General features: G+C 49.0%; 1 protein-coding gene across 1 annotated transcript; it reads right to left on the bottom strand.

Annotated features, from left to right (window-relative positions):
- Positions 1–1,169: 1,169 nt before the first annotated feature.
- LOC133342694 (tubulin alpha-8 chain-like) lies at positions 1,170–21,762 on the bottom strand. The gene is made up of 7 exons (XM_061552018.1): positions 21,507–21,762; positions 10,843–11,146; positions 6,264–6,412; positions 4,816–4,968; positions 3,941–4,468; positions 2,646–2,809; positions 1,170–1,982 (listed from the first exon to the last, which is right to left on the bottom strand). The coding sequence occupies exons 1-7, from the start codon at positions 21,507–21,509 to the stop codon at positions 1,850–1,852; spliced, it is 1,434 nt and encodes a 477-aa protein (XP_061408002.1). The 5' UTR covers positions 21,510–21,762; the 3' UTR covers positions 1,170–1,849.
- Between the last annotated feature and the right edge of the window lie 874 nt (positions 21,763–22,636).

Below are 22,636 nucleotides of genomic sequence, written 5' to 3'. Positions count from 1 at the left end.
CACCCCTAAGTAGCGGTGACGTATGCTGCTGCATTCATACATGCATACACTTTTTTTTTCTTTCGTATGGCATGTAAGCAACAGTTTGTATAGATGTCATCGTTAAATGGTAAGGTCCTTCAACCAATCCAAGGCAGCAGTAGACGCTGCATGGATTGCAGCGATACCGCCAGGGTGTGCGTGGATGGCGCACTCATCAGTGATGTGTTTGATGGTTTGGGCTTTACCACAGTCGCAGTTTGGTGATTCATTGATTTTACTTTAATGGGACAACGTGCTACGTCCGAGCGCTGTTCAGTGTGGTCCACGGCCGTCGTGAGAGAGACAGAATCCCTGCACTTCCACGGTCGGGTCCTCAACGATGTTTTTTGCACGTTCGTAGCCGCCCCACCCTTCAGACCGTCGAGTGCCGGTGTCTTTATTTTCAGCTGCCAGAGCGGAGGTGCATATCCAAAAAGGCTTCCTGGATTTAAGCCTAGGGCGTGGGGTTTCATTTACGTCTTGGTGGAGCGGCAGGGCAAAGGTTTCCATGATCTTGTTGTACTCCCGGATCGTCGCAGCATCATGTTGGTTGTTGTCTGGAGCGATGTTTGCCAGCACAGGAAGCCACTGATGATACGAAGTGCAGTGTCCATTTCGATGTCGACAAGGTTTGTGTGACAAGGCTGGCACTCCACACTGGAGCACAGCTGTAGAGTGGAGCAGGGCCTGCGTTGATATATTCAACGTGAAGGTGTCATGCATACACTCATCCAAATCTATGTACATACACAAACTCTTGTATCTTTTTTGTCCTGCTGCACAAGTGAGCCACACCAAGGCTGTACTGAGCCAACCCGGCACAGGTGTCCCTTGAAGCCAGCTTATCACACTTTGGTCACAGCTTGGCTTGCCAAATAGCCAGTGGAAAACCACCCATACCAGAAGGGCCTTCCATGCTAGCTCAGCTTGGATGTGCCAGTGGGAAAAACGGGTGGTTTCAGCATGGCACTGACTTCTGAGCCGCCACCTGTCCACAAGCCCCTCAATCATCCCTCACCAACTTAACTCCGTCCGCCAATTCGGGCCTGACCCTAACCTCAACCCGCACTCAGTACCGAACTCATGGCCGCTCACACACACACATATACACACCGCTCGCGACGACAAAAAATAACAGCGGACACGCGTGGCGTTGACAGACTGTGTATTTGAATGTCGCATCAGTGCGCTGCGTTGTAAGCTGAACATCGCACGGTGGCTGCGCTCCTAAACAAGCATCGCGGTGTCCACGTTTCAATGTCTATTCCATCGTTATCGTTGCTGAGGATAGGAAAATGTTTGGGTTCTGAAAGAAAAAAATGAAAACGCTGCCCCCCGCCACCTCACTAATCCATTACCCAGACACCACGCTTTTCCATGACACAGGGCTTCATGTCTCACTCGATATTCTCCAGAACGCTTCTAGGCTGGACTTGGAGGAGGGATTGTCAGTGTACGGCACTACCGCGAAAGCATTATGCATATAATACTATCCAGTATTATTGTACCCGGTATTCTTATAATGCTTTTAAGTTTGCATACAAAAGGTGAGATGGATTTGGCGTGCCAATACCCTCTAGAGAGTCTTTCTAGCGCTCCGTCTAGCCGAGGCCCTTCTGCCAGCAGTTGTGCGAGCAAAAAATTGCAGGGCTGTACCTTTACCTTTTTATGAATGAATGAATAAGCGAGCTACAGAATTCATTTTTACGAGCGCAGCCCCTTTGGCGTTTGAGTTGTGTTCGCGTCTGACGATAGCTAAGGCAGCAGCCACGAAGGCCCATGGCACTGGCAAGGGAAGGCCAGGTCACCGGGTCAATGGGTCAACGGGTCAGTACTCTTCCCCGTCCTCGCAGTCGCCCTCCAGGGAGTCGACCCCGACCTCCTCGTAGTCCTTCTCCAGGGCGGCCAGGTCCTCCCGGGCCTCGGCAAACTCCCCCTCCTCCATTCCCTCCCCCACGTACCTGCAGGCAAGTCCGAGGCATCAACATCGTCAACATCGTCAAGATAGTAACCATCATAAATTACGCCAGAATCACCAACAAAGAGTAGAAGTGTTATCACCATTGGCAGTAGCTTCAGATGCAGAAATCATCACATTCGGCAATGGTATTTGTGGCCAAATCACCATCATCGACATCATTCATCACATTTGGAGCGGCAACGTTCTTATCACCCACATCAGAAACAGCATCCTCATCATTCATCAGCATCGTCACCATCATAATCTACAGTCCTATCAGCACTGCTCTAACCACTACTTCAGCAACCCACTCCTTAAAATAAAAAAATTACATAAACTCTTTTCTTACTCTTCTTATTTTCACTTAGCTAGATAGCTCGTTTTCAGAAGCTGCACACAAATGATAGCTCAACGAAGTGGCTTATCATGTGGAAATATATGGCAGCAAAATACTCGAGATGCATGTTTATTCTAAATGTGGAGGGGGGAAACCAGAGGACCTGGAGAAAAATCCACGCGACCACGAGGAGAGAGAGATGCAAACTTCAAATATACATCAGGCGTCAGGGTCGGTATCAAACCCACGACATTCTGTATACCAGACGAGGTAGTTAACATCTCGCCACCGTGGCAACCATGATCAACGTTGCTGCTGAAAACTTACCAGTGCACGAAGGCGCGCTTGGCGTACATGAGGTCGAACTTGTGGTCCAGGCGAGCCCAGGCCTCAGCGATGGCCGTAGTGTTGCTGAGCATGCAGACGGCGCGCTGCACCCGCGCCAGGTCGCCACTCGGCACCACCGTGGGAGGCTGGTAGTTGATGCCCACCTGGGGTGGTGGGAGACACCAGGGGGAGTGGCGGTGAGGGCCACCGGATGAGTTGTGGTGAGAGGTACAAGAAAGGGCGCGTTGGAAGGTGTCATCATGAAAGGTACCATCATCAAACTGTTACCGCGTACGTTCTCGCGGTTGCATTGTGGGTTGTACCGCGTATTGTCCAGCGTCATGTCTGACATGTTGTGCCAGGACCTGGAAGTTTCTTTTTAAAAACTGAGTTCCGTAGTAGCTCTCAGCATTGACATTAGTTCCTGAAGGAGCTCCCAGCACGTAGGAGCGAAACGTCGGAAATCGTTTCAAACAACACATAGCGGTACGTATGAATTTATATATATTGAACTTCTTTCGCACCGTACGTAGCCAACCGTACTCATCGGTGGTGCGGCGAAAGGACAGCAAACTAAAACCACAACCCAAAAATACACGGGAGAACTATTTGTAACAGCATCATGGAGGTTGGACGGGCAGGAGTGCTGGAGTCTCTATACTTGTCGGTCTGAGAAACGTTCTTCGCTATGGAAACACAAAACGCCTCGAGATCTTGCGACAAGATCGCTACGTTGGCGACACTGGCTTTACCCGGTGCTCATGCAGTCAGAAGTTTTTATTTTAGTGTTGGGCCTGGTCTAGTCGATGAGACTATGGGAAATATTAGTCGAGTCTCTGTGGATTTCATGTCGTCATTATCTTAGTCTAGTCGAATAAATCAGTTAATTATTTAGTCGTTAGACACGTTCGTTTGCTAAATATTGGTGTCTGTGTAGCAGTGTTTCTCCTCCGATCGTTATCAGGTCAGCCAATTATTAAACTCAGTAAATCCTGTTATATACACATAGCTAATTACCTGTTCGGTTTTCCTCAGTGCACTGCAGTCTCTAGTAATACTATTACATCATCTCGGCCTGTGTCTTCACTCAGACTCTGTTAGTTTTGTCTCGTCATGGTCAGCTGGTCTTTGTTCTCTGGTGATGGTGATGACGGTGGTGGGTAGTAGTGGTAGTCAGTTGTCACGCTTATAAGTCCACTTGTAGCCATCGCTGACTCAAAAATAAAAACGCTTTGTCGACAAAATATTTCCATGGCGAATTTCGTTTTGCAAAACCTCACGCTGAGCATCCTCACCTTGAAGCCCGTGGGGCACCAGTCGACGAACTGGATGCTGCGCTTGGTCTTGATGGCGGCGATGGCGTTGTTGACGTCCTTGGGCACAACGTCGCCGCGATACAGCATGCAGCACGCCATGTACTTGCCGTGCCGTGGGTCGCACTTCACCATCTGGTTGGCCGGCTCGAAGCAGGCCGTCGTGATCTCAGCCACGGACAGCTGCTCGTGGTAGGCCTTCTCGGTCGAGATGATGGGCGCGTAGGTGACCAGCGGAAAGTGGATGCGCGGGTAGGGCACCAGGTTGGTCTGGAACTCGGTGAGGTCGACATTGAGGGCGCCGTCGAAGCGGAGCGAGGCCGTGATGGACGACACAATCTGGCCGATGAGGCGGTTGAGGTTGGTGTAGGTGGGGCGCTCGATGTCCAGGTTGCGGCGGCAGATGTCGAAGATGGCCTCGTTGTCGACCATGAAGGCACAGTCGGTGTGCTCCAGGGTGGTGTGGGTGGTGAGGATGGAGTTGTAGGGCTCCACCACGGCGGTGGACACCTGTGCCGTACGCGACACGAGGGCCGCGGAAGGATGGAGAAACGGGTCAGAATGTGTATAGGTTGGTATCGGTCGGGTCAGGTCAGGTCAAGTCGATTGGAGTTGGGGCAGGTCAGTAATGCGATAGAAACATGGGTTTATATTATTTACATTATTTTGCTGCTTTAAATTTCAACCTGATAAGTAATTTTGTTGAGCGGTCATTCGTGGGCAGGTCGCGTCTGAAAAAGAGCTATACAGCTCAGTGAGCCCTTACCTGGTAAAATAAAAAAAATAGTTTAGTTTTTTTAGTTTAGTTTAAATCCGGAGCACCGAGGCCTTGTCCGCAAACCGTAGCGCCAACTCACCTGTGGCGCAGGGTAGATGGAGAACTCCAGCTTGGACTTCTTTCCGTAGTCGACCGAGAGGCGCTCCATGAGCAGCGACGTGAAGCCCGAGCCCGTGCCACCCCCGAAGCTGTGGAAGATCAGGAATCCCTGCAGCCCCGAGCACTGATCGGCCTGCGGTCCGTGTGGGAACATTAGGTGGGGACATGGGGTGGACATGGGGGTGAGGACAGCGATTGGGAACACAGGCAGCAGTAACAACGATCCAAGTCAGTGACGAGGAATATATGTTCCCCCCGATTAGTCTGAAATGTCCTCCCCCACCAGGAGTATGAGCTTCGTGAAAGATCAAACCCGGGGATTGGGCGTGTAGTGAAGAAACGTGAATTTTCTGACGTGGAGCACAGTGTTGACAAACGGATATGGAGCGTGGACAATTGATTTCAGTACTTTTCCGATTCTAACACGCTCCGGAAAATAAACACCACAAACCAGTGTCAATAAAGTTGCCGACTCCTTCCCTTCTTCAAGTCCAGGTTCAGGAGCTTCCTCTTCTCCTCTGCCTATGCCTGACCCTATTCACGTAGACGAATGCATGTATCTCCCCATAATTCGTGGTTCCTCATGATGCACAGTGGTTCCTAATTATGTGCAGCGTTTCAGGCAGTTGGACGGACGGACAGAGCTATTGCCAGGGCCGCCCAGAGAGGGTGAAGCACGGAGTGCAGAAGGTGCAATTTGCCCCAAAAGGACCCCATAACATTTCTGGAGGATTCTTGACTCAGGGCCCATCTGGCGCGTTGATTGGCCCTGAACAGGCCGTTGGCGCTGCTTGTGTTGTTTGTCTGGAAACTGGGGGATGCTCGACGTTCGGTCGCCGCGTTGATTTCTCACTTAACCAGAGTGGGCCGCGTGGAGGCTGCCATCTTCCACTCCACAACATTTCTGATTTTATGTTACTCATGAATCAAGGGGGCCCCACGTGGAATTATGTCTAGGACCTCCAGCCCCGGGGCCTCCATGGGACCTCTCTGGGCAGCGCAGCGGTTGCAGTAACCATTTTCAACGTCAGTGGAAAATCGTTAAAAACTGACAGTGCTTGCCCCACTCCTCCCCACCGGCCACCAAAGACAAAGATCCCCGTATAGCCTTAACAGACTGTAGGAGCAAGTGCTGTTAGCGAGCACCTATGAAGGCCGGCACGGCACACGAGGGGGTGGGTGGCCAGCACCACGCCCGGCTGCCTTTGTCTCCCCAGTGGCGATGTTTACACACCGCACCAAGTACTCATTTGAGGCTGAGTCGACCTAGGGGAGGCCCCAGGAACCGGTTCAAATAATTGTCACTGGAATTGGCCGTGAGCGGGAATCAAACTCGGCTCGCCGGGATTCATAGTGTAGCGTAGCGCTAACCGCTACACCACCGCTCCCCACCACCATCACCACCGGCCCGCCCCCACCGCCCCGTACCAGCTTGCGGATGCGGTCGAGCACCAGGTCGACAATCTCCTTGCCAATGGTGTAGTGGCCGCGCGCATAGTTGTTCGCCGCGTCCTCCTTGCCCGTGATGAGCTGCTCGGGGTGGAAGAGCTGGCGGTACGGGCCCGTGCGTATCTCGTCTGAAAGAGGGGTCGCACACGAGGGGTCAAGGCGCGTTGCGAATGGGGCTCGCGCGTGTTGGCGTTGCTGGGGGAGCAGACTTTCGCCCTCTTCCTCCAAACTTGGCAGACTGGGGGGGCAGCGGTGGGGGGGGGGTAATTGTCTTTCGCCCCCCACTGGGAAGCCCTGCAGCCCTGAGCACCGATCGGCCTGGGATCCATGTGGAGAACGTGGTAGAAACTTAGGGGGAAATTGGGGGGGGGGGGGGCATGAAGGGTTAGGGGTTAATGTATGAATATTATTCGAAAGAATTGTCCAGTCGGTGTATATCACTATGCATAATTGGTTTCTTTTGGGTTAGGTCAGGGGTCGGCAACCTGCGGTTCCGGAGCTGCATGTGGCTCTTTAAGGACTGCTGCTTCGTTGTGGCTCTTGAAATGTTGAGGGTCTTTTTCCACCGAATTCTAAAAAATCGCTCTTCTTGTGATTTTGGTTGCCGACCCCTGGGTGTGGTCGTGTAAATAAAATGTGTCGTAAGCCCTCCTCCACTCAACAGCAGGTGTATATCAGGTGTATGTCACCTGCTGTGACGTACGGAGCAGAAACGTGGACAACGAAGAATAGAATTAAAGAAACTGACTACGTGTGCAAATTAGCATGGATAGGTGCACGCTTTGCATTCCACAGACGAGATTAGGACCACAGGATCAGGGAGCAAACACCGATTAGAGATGTAACCTTGACTGTGAAGAAAGGTGAGCAGGATTGGGGAGGGCACGTCATAGCTAGAAGGGATGGTGGCCGGTGGGCGATACCTAACAAAGTATAGCAACAACCCAGGAGGATCTCCACCACGGAGATGGAGCGATGAAATCGACTCGTGTGCAGGCGCTAGGCGGAACGTTTCATCGCGAGACCAATGAGGCACGGCGGCGGCCTGGAGAGGCCCTATCATCCAGCGGTGGATAAATCGTGGACTGCGATATCGATGACATTTTTACATGGTTCCAATGCGTGCGGTTGGTGTTGCCTGCTGCGTGCGGCGTGCGTGGCATGCCCGCGACTGATGCCGTCCCTGTAAACAAGCGGCACGAACGATAAAATATCCACGGGGCTTGGCAGAGAAAGGAGGTCGCGAGGCCTGGAGGGCGGATGGATTTCATCCGTGATACCACCAGTCTCAATAGCAGGGGGGGCGGAGGGGGGAGGTGGGGGGAGGGGGGATAGCAGCATAACCTTCACAATACAAGTCGGGGGGGCTTCGTTTGACTGTGCCGAGGAGCTGTCAAAAAAGAGGTAGGTTATGAGGTGCGTGGTAGTTGTCCCCCCCTCCCCCCCTAAAAGGTTTAGATGGCCGGTGTGTATAAGGTTGCTCCCTCTGACTGAAGCTATTGTGGAAGATTTTATTTTATTTTATTAAAATATCCGAGGATTAAAATCTCCCGAATTGCTTCCAGTAGTCACCAGGACATCGATGCCAATGCTGGAGAAGGCTCCGGGGATAATCCGGGAGGATTGGCAACGCTAGGTGTGTATCATAGATCAAGTTCAACATTGTAAGTAAACAACGAACGATTTCTTGATGGGAATTTCATTTTCATCAACTCTATCCATCTTCTTGGTTCTTTGGGTAAAGTCACATAGAAGAGAAATAAAAAATAAAAAAAATAAAACATCATAAAATACAATAAATATGCAAAATTCCTCTGTTGATATGCAAATTCCTTTGTCAAGGCGCCCTTCCTCCTCTAACCCAGCTTAAATATACGCTGCCAAGCATGGTGGTGTTCATTCAGACGCTGTCTTTCCGACAGACCTGTTCTTCACCTGAGGACGGCTGCTTGCGTTGTGGCCGAAACGTCGTGAGAATTGTATTTTATTATGTTTTATTTTTATTATTTCATTATTTCCCTTCTACGTGACTTTACCGAAAGAACCAAGAAGATGAATCCCTGCAGTCACGAAAGCTTTAAATCGAAATTCAACTCTATCCACTTATGGACGAAGGCGTCTCGATCCCGTCGCGCTATTTCCCCCATGGTCCAGTTTCCCTGCCATCCGTCTCAACGACATCCCTTGCTCGTGAGCTGATCTCATCGCTTCGTACGCAGGGGCAATCCACGAATAGATGCCCCCCGCTGATCTCCAGTAACGACCCCCCCTCTCTCTTTCACTTCCTTCTCACCGGCTCATTGAATGTCGTGAAAGCGACGGTTCCTTCGAACGCGCAGGGGAGGTTGAGCGTGACGAGATTGTTGTAGCGAGCGTATTGCGATCGGCTGGATGCGTGCGGAGGCTTCGGTTTAATGCGTAAAAAAGTGCGACCAATATGGTTGTTGTTGTTGTTATTCTTGTGTTACGCAGGATTGGTCAGAAAAAAAAATCTGAATCTTTATTTAGACCGGAGGAATCCAATGAGCTGATGGAGCTCTATTTCACGGATGTTCAGTAGGGACGGGTCAGAAGGTTACAACAAGAATGCAAAAACCGATAGGAGTGAAAAGTGTAGGAAAGGTAAGAAAGTCACTATAAATAAATAAACGATGTAAATACAATATGCTAAAGTATATCCATTCCTGTCGGTGTTTTAAAACTAAATGCAAGCTTGGCAAAGGCAGCAAAACAACAACAATAACAACAGCAGTTCCAAACACAAGACAACACCACATCCCTTATAGTCTTAAACAAAATCCAAAAGTGAATAGAGTTGAGACTTTAACACCAAAACGTTATTTTAACTTTGTAAGTTATGATTGTTGCTTTAAAAGGATATGCCGCACATGAATCGGCCATGTGGCCCAGTGGTATAGCGAGCGGTTCAGTCGGAAGGATCGGGAGTTCAATGCCTGGTTGGGGATTGACTATCAATGGGATCAATTTCGTTTCGCTGAATGAAGCATGATTTGGTGATGCCGCTGCTGCGTTTGGGAGTGGTGCACAATCGTAAATAAATCACCTGACGCACCCGTCTATAAGGCTGTGTGGCCTCACAAGGAAGCAGATAAAAGGTGACATTTCGGGATTGTTTTCATTTATTTCAGCAGAAAGGGCCCAATCAGCTATTTCATGGGTGTCTTGGGACGGTAAAGATGGACTCCACGGTGGCGAGACGTTAATTACCTCGCCTGGTATACAGCAGGTCGTGGGTTCCATCTCGACCTGTATATTTGGAGTTTTCATGTTCTCCTTGTGGTCGTGTGGATTTTTCTCCGTGTCCTCTGGTTTCTCCATTCACATTTAGAATCCTGCTTGAGAGTATTTGGGCTGCTATACATTTCCACACGATGATAAGCCACTGTCATTTGTGATGGCCAAGTCACTTCCGAAAAGAGCTTCATAGCTCAGTGTGCCTTGCCTGGGTATGTAAACATAGTTCAAAATACAGCAGAACCCCTCTTAACGACCACTCCTGTTCACAACTAATCGCTTAACGACAGGTCTCCATAGAGCTCAATGTGTAGTCTATAGTAGTGTAGTGTATAGTGTAGTGTATAGTGTAGTGTATAGTGTAGTGTATAGTGTAGTGTATAGTAGTGTAGTGCCTCCATAGAGCCCAATGTGTTCGCTTACCGACCATTCCCCTGTTTACGACGGGCTGTTTACGACGGGCTGTTGTCGGTCGGTACAGTAAATATTAGTTAATGCATTGGTTAACAGTGTTTTTTTATGTGATTATAATGGTGTTAGTATCTTAATATCAATTGTTTAAATATTATAAAGTACGTTTTTGGGTGAAAATGGGTAACTTTTGATGCCATTGGAACGAATTAAGCCTTTAACGTGTATTTCCTATACTCGCTTCACGATCAAATCACTTAACGACCGGTTTCGTGGAACCAAATACCGTCGTTAAGAGGGGTTCGACTTTAGTTCAATAGTACACAGTACAGATCTTAGTTACAATCATGGCTTTATAGGTCGCGATACAAACAGCGCGCATCGGTACGCGCTTTTGCATTGGCGAGCGACTGGTGGACTGAGAAAGGTGGCGTTTTGTGGCGGCGTGTGGGCTGACACGATGCCTCTTGGTCGCCGCGGCTTGCAGAGATACGAAAGCTACCCAGGAGAGAGCACTTTTGAACAAAGCGTCGCCGTCACACGAACCCAATCGTGGTTCCCTCTTCGTGAAGTCGTCCGATCACCTCGAAGCAAGCCGCGTGATGTGGCGTGGCACAAGAACACAACGCGGAATAAAATCTACCGTCACCGAATGGATTTTTTTCTTTTAGCCGGCCTGTTCTCTTCTCGTTATGAGAGAGAACAGGACGCACCATCTGCAATGGCCCTTCTTCACAGACCCACTTTTGAAACGATTGCCTCTCAAAAGATACATTTTTTCGCCATCGGCCCGTACCCAAAACGCACGCGCCCACGACGTTCGAACCTCCCGCCGCCGAGTTACCGCGGGTTGTGCGGACTGCGAGTTTTGCATCGTCCGGGTTCAACTTACCGACCACGGTGGGCTCCAGGTCGACGAAGACGGCGCGGGGCACGTACTTGGCGGCGTCGGTCTCGCTGAAGAAGGTGCTGAACGCGTCCTTGCGGTCGCTGTGCGGCCTCGGCGCGCCGCCGCCGCCGCCGCTGCTGCCCCCGCTGCCGGCGGCGACGGTGGCGGCGGCGGCCAGGGCACTCTGCGACTGCTTGTCCTGCAGGGTGCCGTCCTGCATGATGCCGTGCTCCAGGCAGAAGAGCTCCCAGCACGCGTTGCCGATCTGCACGCCGGCCTGCCCGACGTGTACCGAGATGCACTCACGCTGCACACGCGCGCACACGCAGAATGTTGTTTAGTTTGTTTGTTCGATTGCTCGTGTGACACAGTTGTGTTGTTTTTGTTTTTCTCCCTCGATTTTTATTTGATTCGTTGATGTTACTCACTTCGGCGACCCAGTCACTCTTTTTAAACGAGACTCACCCTCCCCCCCAGTCTCTTAAGTGTTCACCGGGGTAAAATAAAAAAAAAACTCGTATGCACTGTATGTATTTTGAACTTCTTTCGCACCACCGTATGTAGCCAACCGTGCAAATCGGAGGTGCGGGGGGGGGAGGACGACAACTTGAACGCAGACACGCAGTCGTGTGCGTACGCGCAGTGCGAGGGACGCGCGTGTTCGTGGTGCCCGACTCGCAGTGCTGCACAGGGTGTAAACCAGGGGTGGGGATATTTATAAGATCATTCGCGGGCCATACAAAATTATCAACTTAAAAATTAGCGTGTTATATTTGGTCAAACATTTAATTAACTCACCCCCTAATGTGATGGCTGGAACTGATTCTCTTTGGCGAGTCGTGTGATGTTAGTTGGTATTGATGATGTTGCTACTCGCAACTGCTTTTCCAGGTTTGCTCCTAGATTTATTGAATTTTGAGTCCTGTCTGCGGTTGCCTTGGCAGGGCCAGACCAAATAATTTCGCGGGCCTCGTACGGCCCGCGGGCCGGACGTTCCCCACCCCTGGTGTAAAGCCACGGTCGGCCAGGAGAGGTGGCTGGCTATGCCAGCACCTGGCAGGGCGAGCGAGCGTACCTGTCTGGCACGTACCGCTGCTCCACCGAGCCAATAGAAACACACACACATATACAATCTACATATGGTTTATGATGTATTTAAAAAGGACATATCTTGCCTTTCCCCCCAATTTGAGCAATAATTTTTTATTGTTTTAAGGCACCATTTAATAATTGCGCTCAGAGGGGCCATGTGTATGATGGGTGGTAAATAAGGAGAAGCAACTGGGGAGAGAATGATGAAAGAGAAAACATGTCGAACTGGAGAAAGAGGCCAGTTCTCCTTCCGATATTAGGAAGCCACTAGAGATATTCACTTTTCAATCTAGATTGAAAAATCATCTCTTCAGAACTGATTTTTGTGTGTGTTTAGTTTGTTGCCCATCCCCCAAACCTCCGATTAGCACGGTTGACTACTAGTTACGGTGCGAAAGAAGATCAACATACATCCAACGTCTTCTTGGTTCTTTCGGTAAAGTCACGTAGAAGGGAAGTAATAAAATAATAAAAATAAAACATAATAAAACAATTCTCACGACGTTTCGGCCACAACGCAAGCAGCCGTCCTCAGGTGAAAACCAGGTCCGTCGAGGCGACAGAGTCTGAATGAAACAGCACACGAGCTTGGAGCATATATATAAGCTGGGCGCATTGACAAAGGAATTTGCATATCAAAAGGAATTTAGCATATTTATGGGAAATGCAGGAATGTGATTAGTACTGCATATGCATGTGCATTATGCAGGATTAACAGCATCAAAGGGAGCTGCAGTTACTGCTGCTGCAGCAGTTGCTGCTGCTGCTGCAGTTTCTGCTGCTGCTGCAGTTGCTGCTGCTGCTGCAGTTGCTGCTGCTGCTGCACTTGCTGCTGCTGCTGCACTTGCTGCTGCTGCACTTGCTGCTGCTGCTGCAGTTGCTGCCTTATCCATTTTAATATAACACTATGTATTATTCTACCCACCCTAATGTGTATCATACTGCTATATGTTTACTGTACAATTACGACACCATACATTACTCTGCACACTGCACCATGCCAGTGAGTGGAACGTGGTCTGAAAGTCACCGTAAACGTGAACACAATCAGTTAAGATCCGAAATGGTTTATTACGTCCTTCCAATGATTGCTAAGCCAGAATCCATCTTCTCGGTTGAAATTGTCTCTGTGGTTGTATATGTGGATCGCCTCATGAACGAATCTCTCATGATAGCCAGATGGCTTGCAGAGAACCTCTGTCTTGGAGAAGTCAATGTCATGTGAGCCCACTGAATTGTAACAGTGATCTGCCACGGCTGAGGTGTTTGTCCTACCGTGTTTCAGGTCTGCCTTATGTTCACGGATGCGGTCCGAGACATGTCGTTTGGTTTCTCCAATGTAACTGCTACCACAGAGGAAACTTAGTTTGTAGACGCCAGGGTACTGTATGTCTGGAACCACATCTTTTACAGAAGGGACATCCAACGACTGCGAATTCCTAACCTCCAGGGGCAGGGAATTGCAGAGCCACGGTGGCCATCACCCCAGGTTCGAGGCCTGGAGCGCGGTACGTTGGGTAGGGCACGATCGGTCGATGTCAGCGTTCTTTCATCCCGGTCATGATATCGGCGTCGTGTAATCATGACACGAAGCATCCATATGGAACTCAGAAATAATAAAACTCTCTCAGAGCGGTGTGGACCCTCTCGTTGTTACACGGGAGAATCAAGTTTATCCCGCTCGCCACTTGGCACGGAGGTTCACGGTTTGGCTCCAGCGGCCGCCCTGAATAATACTGCGCATGTATTAAATATCAAAACCATATACGCCGACTGTTTCCGTGGACGTTAAATATCTCGTGATGTCCTTCACAAGATGTAGGCCAATGTGTGCCGACGTCATTGGCTAAAGTTAAAAAAAAGCAGTTACCCGCATGTTACTCAATTGGAATTAGCATGGCATCTCTCCCTACTGTGAGCACTTGTTGGCAGAATCATCCTGAGTGGAATAAGTAATACGAGATACCCTGGTACGCACCTAGTGACGCTGTATGGCTGAGTTACCAAATTGGAAGCTCTATCACCCTATCGGGTGCAGTACTTATTGCATTTAAACCACTATAAAGCTCCTGTATAGATACAGGGTGGCCCAAAAATTCAGGACACATAAGGTTAGTATATGTATTTTGACAACTCACATCGGGTTATTTCATTTACATTAATAAATGTTACAATTGACTTGGATTAACATTAATGCATGCATGGATTCTCTTTTGAAATAAATTTAGGAAATATCTTTAAAAATTACAGGTCTAATCAAAGAATATTAACCGATTATTGTTTTGTCTCAATTTAAGCAGGTTTCTTGGTCGAGTTTTATCAACGACGAATTTGTCTGAGAGCCTGGGCTACAGCACCTTGTTGTTCCTTCCCATGCACCTTCGATGAGCGCGGTTGGCTACGTACGGTGCAAAAGAAGTTCCAGAATACGTGCGAATCGGAGTTGCGGGGGGCAGGACAACAAACTAACCACAAGAAGCAGTTCTAAAGAAAAGAGTTTTCAAATATAGATTTGAAAAATCTAGAAGCAGTTCTAAAAATATGAGTTTCCAAATCTAGATTTGATAAATCTAGATACACACGTACACACACCTAAGACAGGCAATGCTATAGCTGCCACCGCCGCTGCTGCCACAGTCGTTGCTGCCACCAATGTGGCAGTGACGGGGTTGAGCGGTGCGAGCAGGTGCGTGTGGCAAAGAGAGAGGGCCACGTGCGTCGCCAGAAGCCTATTTGTGTCCCACACGTCGCCGTGAACCCAGAAGCTTCAGCTACCCCCGCCTCTTCCCTTCAACGCAGAGTTGGATGAAGCTAGTGCGGGGCCTGTAGCATATGATAAAAGGGGCCATAAAAAAACACATATGTAATAAAAACATGACATTTTTACTTGCATCGTAAAGTTATCTATTTTTTTTGCATTTTCTATATAGCCAGATAATACGACAAATCGCTAACCTTAATCACCCAGTCGTTCATAAAAGTTCAAGGCAATATAGTACTATTGTAATAGAGCAAGTGCAGAATCACTGAACCGGAACTGATAGCTTGAAAGCATTTAGCGTGGGGCCCTTTAAAGTACGGGGCCCGTAGCATATGTAGCTACTTTTGCTACGAGGATAATCCGGCACTGCTTCAACGAGAGAAGAACTTCACAACCCGGGGGGTCTTTTATACTGATGTAGTGACATGGAATGGTCACTACGTAGCATAGCGCTGATTGCTGGCAGAGAAGGGGATCTGCAGTTGCAGCAGTCCTGTCTGTCAGCAAGTCACGTGATAAGTCAGAGAGAGGGATGTAGGGGAAAGGTTACAGAGGGGGCACGTGAGGCGAGCCCGGGAAACCGCGAGTAGGTTCTAGAAGGGGGGTGTGGCCGGGGCGGAGCGAGGCCACGCTAGGAGGATAAAAGGGGACCGCGAGCAAAGACTCGGGGCTGTCATTTGGAGTGGGATCCCGTCGTGCTGCTGGAGTCTTCGTCTACGTCTTCACCTTCTCAGCGTCATCAGTCAGGCAGTCTGCCAGCTGTCCTGACTAGGAGCTGTAGTTACCTCTTGTGAGCTGTGAAGGCTGTTAATAAATAGAGTGCCTCCTACTTCTAGTGTCACTGAGTCAGTCACTACTGCTTCGTTTGAGAAGACCGCTTATTCAACTTGCGGCTATCCGTCCATCCGCTGGCTGGATGAAGGCGAGCGGAACGCAGCGTTGCAGGCAGGTCATGGGGGAGGGGTTACCAACTCGCACTAACCAGCGTGGTGAAATATGGTAAAATTCCGCCACATCCTCTATGACCGACGGGGCATGGAGAGGCCTCATCCAGCAAGCAGTGGATTGAAAAAGCGATGGATAACACATTCCTGCGGAGGGAGCTGGTAGGAACGTTGGGTTGCTCGGTCAATGGCCAGGGTCAACGGTGGCGTGGTGTATTCTGCAAATATGCCCGACTGTGAGGGCGGGCACAAGCCGGTGTGAGTAGGTTAAACGTTGAGTTTTATAAGGGCACCACGGGGTGACCAGCCCCTCTCCACCCAGTCCCACCCCTCCTACCCCCCACCTAGCCCCACCCAGCCCCCCCCCCCTCCCCACCCTCCCCACCCAGCCCCCCCCTCCCCACCCAGCCCCTCCCCACCCAGCCCCTCCCTTCACGACGGACACAATAATCCCCTGTGGGCTGGTGTAACCAGGAGGTTCCTACCAGTATAAATGTCGTGTTGTTTATCACGCCTTCATGTCACCCCCTGCAGCCACTAGAGGCGCTACTGTTCAACCTTTTAAGACATCGCGACACGTGAATCATCACTACAGTTGGGCTTCGATTATCCGCCACCATATTATTAGTTGGTTCCACCAAAGCTTCCTTTTTCCCGCACCCCTATTCCAAGTGTCCGTAAAATTTCTAACTTCGGATCGGTGGTGTAAATTTGTGAATACAGATCCGCGCGTTCCTCGGATCGGCGGTGTAAATTGGCGGATAATACGATCTGCGTGATTGGTCACCCACAGTACCGTGGATGAGAGGAGTTCCGTCAATCAATTGTGAAGTCAATATGGGAATAACAAATAATATGGGAATATGGGAATAATAATAATGACAATATGGGAATATCAAATAACAATATGGGAATAATATGGATTGATATATAACAATATGGGAATAAAATAGAGAATAAAATAAATGGAATAATAAATAACAATATAGGAATAACAATATTGAATAATAAATAATAATAATATGGGAATAAAATATGGCATAATAAATATGTAATCATATGAAATAAATAACAATATGGGAATAACATTATGGAATAATAAATAACAAAGAGAATAACAAATTAACTGAATGTGTACGTCAATAAAGGGGGGGGCCTTAGGAGGAATTATAATCAGCGACGTTTCGGGCAATGGCCCTTCTTCACACGACATAGAGTTCATAGAGGTCATTATGGGAATAGATGAGTTTGTTCAATTATGGCAGCATTATAAATGTAAGTTATTGTTTTTTTTTATGGATGTTCGTATGCAATACAATTTGAAGTGTGCCCAAAGGCAGCCTGAGGCGAGTTGTTACTGTCTGCTGAAGCTGAGTTTGTTTCCTGTTGAATACTTGACATTGATGTACATCTTCTTGGTTCTTTCGGTAAAGTCACGTCGAAGGGAAACAATAAAATAATAAAAATATAAACACAAGCAATCGTCATCAGGTGTGAAAACCACACCTGATGATGATTGCTTGTGTTGCAATCGAAACGTCGTGAGAATTTTATTGTTTTATATATTTTTTTATTGTTTCCCTTCTACTTGACTTTACCGAAAGAACCAAGAATATGAATCCCTGCAGTCACGAACGCTTTAAATCAAAATTGATGTACATATTATAGAGTACAACAAGTGTGTGACCTATTTGTGTCGTGCGTGTTACTCTCTAATATTCGTGTCTGAGTCCAGTTACCAAGCTCTCCTGCGTATATATGAAACGTTCTATGAATCGTCTGAATCGTAACTGGGCTGTAATCCGATGATGTAAATTAACGATGGATTGCTCAACCGATTATCAGTTGATGGTTCGGCTAATCGGACAACAAGTGTCAACCATAATACAGGTATTTTGGGTTACGCGATCTAAGGGGCCGTCCATAAATGACGTCACGCACCAAGGGGGGGGCAGACATTTGTGACGATGGGGGGGGGGGTGAGAAATGTGACGTCACATAAAAATGCGCAACTTTAAATAAATATAGACAACACGTTCTACTTAATTAAATAGACTTTTTAATAAATGTTTTCTCCTACAACATCAGAGTGCAGCGCCACATTAAATACGCACTACAATGACAATAGTTTAAAGCGATTTGAAGCATGTTTTATTTGGGGGGGGGGCAGAGCTTTGTGACGTCATATTTGAGGGGGGGTCTGACTTTTTGTGACGCTGTGACGAATGGGGGGGGGGGGTAAAAAATCGTCCAAAATCGCGTGAAGTCATTTATAGACGGCCCCTAACCCATAAAAAACCTCTTATCGATATTGGTCGCGAAAGCCTACGTGTTAAACTAACAAGTCTCAAGTCTGTTCCCACGTGCGCCGCTGGACGGGAGGTGATGGGAGGGTGGAGCTTGGTGATGTCAAAGGCATGGACAGCTAAGCCACTCCGAGCGTGTCTTGTATGGGGCGGGTTCCCGCTTTCGCGAGGCAGGATGTGGTAATGGGGTTGCTCCCCGACCCTGACGCCTGCTGCTGTATATTTTGGAGCCTGCATAAACTCTCTCTCCCCGTGATCGCGTGGATTTTTGTCCGGGTCCTCCGTCTTCCCCCCCCCCCCCTTCCACGTTTATAAACACGTGTTGAGATTATTTGGCAGCGATAAATGTCCACACGATTAGCCACTTTGTCGAACTATCATATTGTGGCCAGGTTGCTTCTGAAAACAAGCTACAATGTTTAATTCAGCAGGCCTTACCTGGTAATTTTTTTTGTTTAGTTTAGTTTCAAAGGGGTCGAGCAATCTACCACAGAACACAAAAGCTGATTATTGTTTTATTATATTCTTTGACTGAAAATTGACGAATCGTCCCAGCTCTCGTTTGAAGTATCCCCGAGGTTATAAATGATGTATTGCCTATACCACGCGTACTTCTTCATAATGAAGCCGAATGAAATATTAAAGGGGGGTGCAAATGGAGGTTGTGCCCAAGTACACATACAATACAAAAACCACACAGGTCTATGAAGTATTTATATGTTTTATAAAGACAAAATAATATATATGCCACAAATGTTTACGTGGGATGGAGGAGGTGGGGCAGCGGATTAGCGTACTACGCCATGAACCTGGCGACCCGATTCTAGATTTGAAGTTTTCGTGACTGCAAGGATTCATACTCTTTTTTTTTTCGGTAAAGTCACGGCTAACATCAGTGGCGAGTGATGTGTGAACCGGTCCCATGTTCCGCCTTCGCCAACCCGCACTGACCAAAGTGGCGAAGTATGGTCAAACAACAACACCCATATCTGATATGGCGTGGGGAGGCCTCATCTATGATTGACAAAGGGCTGAAATTATTATTTGTATGCTGATACAGTATATGACAAAGTTTTGAATAAGTTAACCCCGGAGGAGTTAAATATACAACCTAATCTTCTTGGTTCTTTCGGTAAAGTCACGTAGAAGGGAAATAATAAAATAATAAAAATAAAACATAATAAAATAATTCTCACTGTGAGAAAAATAATTCTCACTGTGAGAATTATTTTATTATTTTTATTATTTTATTATTTCCCTTCTACGTGACTTTACCGAAAGAACCAAGAAGATTAATCCCTGCAGTCACGAAAGCTTTACATCGAAATATACAACCTAAGTTATAGTAATGAAATACATTTCTTTTGTAATCCATACTCAACGATTTTTTGGTATTATTATTCAATGTTACAAGCTAAAGGGCGATTGAAAAAGGAAACCCAACTCGATCTTCAAGGACACACTTCAGAACGTCGGGGAAACTCCAACGAACGCAACGCACGGGGAGCGCTCGCAGGGGGCTGACGGGACACCAGCTACGCCTCAACGTCGCCAAACAGAGGGCAGACGCGACTCATCAAACATCCACTGGAGGTGGGGCCGTGTTGGGCCCGGTTATATAAGCAACATGTTTTAATCGGCTGCTTGGGAGTCACCTTCATCCGGCGGTGGTCTGACCATGGCTGATTGATGATGATGATTGTGGTGGTGACGAAAAACAAGTGGGTGTGACCGCTTTTATACAATTAAATAATAATAATTAAAATGTATAAAGCGGCCTTAAACACATCGCCTTGGACGGTGAACTGAACATAGGGCAAGATCAAAACAAAAGACTTGCTATCTGTAACTGCAAAATGTACGATGATTGGGGGGATTATATTTAAAAAGGAAATCGAGCTCAAAATCACCCAGGTCACAGTGCATGGCGCTAACCGTTGCACCACCACTCCACCACAGAACGCGTTCAAAAAACAGCCTTCAGAAACAAACCGGAATGTCCCCTCTTTGAACGAGCAAGCGTACACAGCTCCTGTCGTGGATTTCACGGGGGGGGGGCACCGCGTGTCCGCGAGAAATGTCTTCTCAAGCTTGCGCGACGCGCTACTGCGGGGACAGCTTCAGAAGTTTTGCACGCGAAGGGGCCGTCGGCGGCGGCGCGCGCCGAGGTGACACGCCCGATGACACGGGGCCACAAACCTGAAAAACCACTCTTCGGAACGAACGTCTCATCTTCACCCAAGTCAAACATTCGCAGGAAACGGCCACATGATTTAACAGCGTGTCTAAAGCAGTGGTTCCTTAACCTGCGGGGTGCATCTCGCACCCCGCTGGGGGTGCGGGACATGGGCAGATTTTGTTTTTCGAAGGTAAATCATCGCAAACACAAATTAGGCACGGGCACGTGAAGTACAACTTTGTTTCATCAAACCTACGAATGTATTAAAATTATACATTTTCTAACGATCAAGGGGTGCAAGGCTGTAGTAAAGGTTAAGAACCACTGCTCCAAACGAATCATCTTACGGTAACTTGCTAAATTCGGGCCACAAATTGGTACGCCCGCTGCCAGGCAGCCAGTCACCTATATATACGCACGAGGGGGGCATGCGTGTGGGGCTTGGGGGGGGGGGCCCAGGACGCGTGGTCCGCGCACCCCCACGTATGCCGTCCTGATAAGGGCGTGCTCGCCCAGCCAAATATAGATCGGGTCCCGGGGGTGGTGATGGGGGGCGGGGGATCGGTCAACTTGCACGTGAAGTCTAGAGCAGGCACGGCAACACTGCTGCCCCGGTGGCTAGGGAAGGGTTAAAACTTCAGCGGTGACGAAGCAGTTTGCAATTAAAGCCACGGGGGTGGGAGGGCGAGAGAGAGAGAAAAATTGGAACGTCCACTCCCATCGGTCACCGAGCCACCAGCCGAAAAGTTGCCACCAACTTGGGCCCCTTTGCCGCCCGAGTGTTGAATGTGCGCAGTGTTACGACATAACGCGCGCTTGCGATGTCGCGTGATAGTTTACGGAGCTAGTAATAACGCACGAGGCTTGCCAGATGCTGGGAATAAAAAATGCGTTAGATGATCATTTACAAACGTTCTTTTGCTCCGCAGGTTCAGTCTGTTAATGTGTACGTGGCAAGTTTGTAGGGGGGAAAAACATCGACCACGGGACACTCGTTTAACAAAATAGTGCACTAACATTAAAACACCGTAACATTGGCCATGATCAATCCACTGCTGGATGAAGACTGCCCTAAGCCGTCGCCATCTCTCAATCCAAGTTGAAAAGTCAGCGATTTCTTGATGAAATGAGCATTGCGGCAGTGCTAATTTCCCACTTATGGCCCGGAGCCAGTGGTGGAAATTCCACATTCATCTGGCGGGGGGGGGGGTGAATCTCCTCCATTGGACAACGCCGCGTTGTAATAATCCACCCGGCACCTGCACACGGAGCCGACTTGCAACGCACGCGCGGTGTCGAGAAAAGCTCGCGCACGTCCACCGTCTCAGCTCATCGAGAGCAGCAGAAAGACCCACGGGGTGACGGGCGGTGCGGGCACAACTCACCATGGTGGCTGTCACGCAGGGAGAGAGAGGCGGCAGTAAACTTGGGAGTGGCTGTTGTCACCGGCTGACTGTGTGCGCGTGCGTGCGCGTGCGTGCGTGTATTTCGCCGAGTAGCAGAGGACGCGCGACGGGTCCCGTCAGCACTCAGGCACTAACGTGAGCTCTGCGGACGGCTCGGGTGCCTATATAGCCGGAGGAGGTGGTGGTGTTGGGGGCTGCACCAACTGGGGTCCTGGCACCAGCCAGCGAGACCTCCTCCTCCTCTCTCTCTCACCCTGACCAAAGCTCCTCCCTGCCGAACGCACACGTAATCTGCACCGATGTTCCAACACGCACGCACCCATGCACACGAGGCAAAGATCCCCCGTATAGCGTACACAGGATGCTGGGACAAGTGCTGTTAGCCCGCACCTTATGAGGAGTGGTAGCATAGCGGGGAGTGGCACCGTACTATGAACCCAGTGGTGCGAGTTCGATTGCTGGCAAAGGCAAACATCTGTGGTGATGATCTGAACAGGTCCTGGGACTCCCCCCACCCCCAGAGGTCGACTCGGCCTTGAATAAGTATGTACCTTACGTGGGTGTGTTAACATCAGCACGAGGCTAGCCAAAAAAAATTAACTTTTGTTTACCAGGTAAAGCCCACTGAGATATGTAGCTCTTTTCAGAGGTGATCTGGTCACACATGATAGCTCATCGAAGTGGCTTATCACGTGGGATTCCAAAGCAGCCACATAAGAGGCAAAGGTGGTTGAGAGTGGTTCTGGCCACAACACGCACTCGTGAACCTAGTTGCTCACTGACAGCACTTGTTCCCAACAGTCTACGTAGGCTACACGGGGGATGTTTGTCTTTGTAGGGAACACAAACACACACGCCCACTACACCAGGTACTGTCTCTCGCGACGACACTGTTCCTCTGAAACCCACAACGATTGATCTTTTTGAAGCGGCAGCTGCAGCGCGCGGAATGCAGTCCCACCGGGCGCTTGCCTGGGCCAGGCTGCAGTCGACAAATTGACAAAGTGCCTGCGCCTAAGCACCCAGAGCCACGCGTAGACAAAGATCCGCCTCCCGTGTAGCCTTCAACGGACTGCTGGGGCGAGTGCTGTTGTTGGTGCGAGCACCTG

Source organism: Lethenteron reissneri, chromosome 15 (genome assembly GCF_015708825.2).
Source record: "Lethenteron reissneri isolate LAM-NWPU_2019-01 chromosome 15, ASM1570882v1, whole genome shotgun sequence".
Classification (NCBI taxonomy): domain Eukaryota; kingdom Metazoa; phylum Chordata; class Hyperoartia; order Petromyzontiformes; family Petromyzontidae; genus Lethenteron; species Lethenteron reissneri.
The sequence above is the reverse complement of the archived record's forward strand: the minus strand, read 5'-3'. Positions and strand labels throughout refer to the sequence as shown.

What these genes read in the sequence shown, in the direction of transcription:
- LOC133342694 (XM_061552018.1), bottom strand. An exon ending in TCGACCGCATCCGCAAGCTG is followed by an intron (nt 4,969 to 6,263) that starts GTACGGGGCGGT and finishes CACGGACCGCAG; the next exon opens with GCCGATCAGTGCTCGGGGCT. An exon ending in CCATCTACCCTGCGCCACAG is followed by an intron (nt 4,469 to 4,815) that starts GTGAGTTGGCGC and finishes CGTACGGCACAG; the next exon opens with GTGTCCACCGCCGTGGTGGA.